The 1,564-nt window shown below is 55.8% G+C and overlaps 1 protein-coding gene across 3 annotated transcripts in view; it reads right to left on the bottom strand.

Moving 5' to 3' along the window:
• The window catches only part of Rab4a (RAB4A, member RAS oncogene family), a 27,890-nt gene extending 26,357 nt beyond the window's left edge, over nt 1–1,533 (bottom strand). For 2 of the 3 annotated variants that reach the window (XM_023700888.1, XM_004640804.2), the window contains exon 1: nt 1,386–1,533. Coding sequence is in view for 1 of the 3 variants with exons in the window: in XM_004640804.2 (XP_004640861.1) it covers nt 1,386–1,416 (31 nt within the window). In the remaining 2 variants the exon portion in view is untranslated. The remainder of the gene's footprint in view (nt 1–1,385) is intronic. The other variant, XM_023700887.1, reaches the window with a different exon arrangement.
• Nucleotides 1,534–1,564: the final 31 nt, after the last annotated feature.

The following is a 1,564-nucleotide window of genomic DNA, read 5'->3' as shown; positions in this document are numbered from 1 at the left end:
GGGGCAGGTCCTTAGGCTTTTAGAGACAGACATCATGCCTTAGTGTCACCAGGAGTCATGGTATCACGGGAGTCATGGTAATGGGCCAGGCATACTGTACACACTGCACAACACTTTCCCTGTTCCTGCCTCTCCAAGCCCCTCAGTGGCCTCCTCACCCTTCACTGGCAGGGCACGGTAGGAGCTTCTTCTCACACACTTGCATGGATCACATTCCTGTAGAACTCTTGTCTGGATTTTCAATTTTCATCTGCTAGAATGACACCTGGAGTAGCACTCTATACCTTACCGGGCTATAAACTCCACAAGACCAGGGAGGAATCTGTGGTTTCTGCAGAGCTCAGAGCCTACCCAGTGCACTGGCTGTGACATGTAGGAGCACAGAGCGCACACGCCCAGGCAGCAGGCGGCCAAGACGGCTTGAGCTCCACATGCTGGACTGCAGCCTCTTTCCGGGAGCATCACATCCCAAATCCCAGTCTTTGTCTGAGGATACACATCTGAAAGATTGACTAGGGAGGGAATGGCAAAGGTCACTCGACCCTGGTACCATCACACAGTGGGGGGCAAAAAGAGCAATTGGGAAAGCCTTCATTTATCCAAACAAATACTTGTTCTGTACATCCAGGTCTGGGTACTATAGGGGAAATAAAGACAAAGCAGGTTTTCTTTCAAGCTGCATATGGTCATACATCAGAGATGTGTTTATAAATAGCCATAATGCAGCCCAGAAAAGGCTAAAATCAGTGTGAGAGAGAACACAAAGGTCTCCTGAGCAGGAGATGGGCTCATCTATCATTAACTCGTTGGGATTCCTGTACAATGAAAGGAATTTCAAATCAGGAAAAAGCAAACAGGATCGACCCAAGATCACTCTGAAACAGTGGTGGCCCCAGCCTCATCCCTCTCCCTCACCCGTAGAGACCACTGTGACTGAAATCCCATCTCCACATCTAGAACTGGCTTCCCTAACCCTGAGCTATTCAAACTAAGCCCAGAAAGGAAAACACCACCAGGACAGAAATGCCAGGCAAAAGCAGGAAGACACTTGAAAAAGCCGTTCACGTCAGCGCTGTGCAGGGTCAGGCGGGCGACCAAGTACTGACGCCCGGGACTCAGACATCCCTATATAAAAGACCAGCCGACACCCCTGACGCCCTCAGATCTCGGTCAGGCCCCCACATCCCTGAGCACCTACGGTTGATCACGGTCCCTGACACCCGGAGATCCCGGGTCCTGATACCCCGGGATCGCGACACCCTCGAGGCCCCCACACTCCTGAATTTCCAAGACCCGACCCCCACATCCCAGTGACCACCCGACGCCTGGAGACCCTGCGGCCCAGCCTGGCCCGACTTCAGCCCGCGCCTGCCCGCCGGCCCTACCGTAGGTCTCGGACATGGCCGTCTGCGACATTCTGCCGTCTCTGCTGATCTGTCCCGTCCGGTGGGAGCCCGCGGCGGGACCGAGCAGCGGGCGGGGCGCAGACCCGGGGCGAGCGCTGGGCCACGGGCTGCGGCCCAGCGGGACTCGGCTCGGCGCACGCGCAGAAAGGGGGCGGGGC

Source organism: Octodon degus, unplaced genomic scaffold (genome assembly GCF_000260255.1).
Source record: "Octodon degus isolate 3935 unplaced genomic scaffold, OctDeg1.0 scaffold00127, whole genome shotgun sequence".
Lineage (NCBI taxonomy): Eukaryota > Metazoa > Chordata > Mammalia > Rodentia > Octodontidae > Octodon > Octodon degus.
This window is presented reverse-complemented; position numbering and strand designations above follow the sequence as displayed.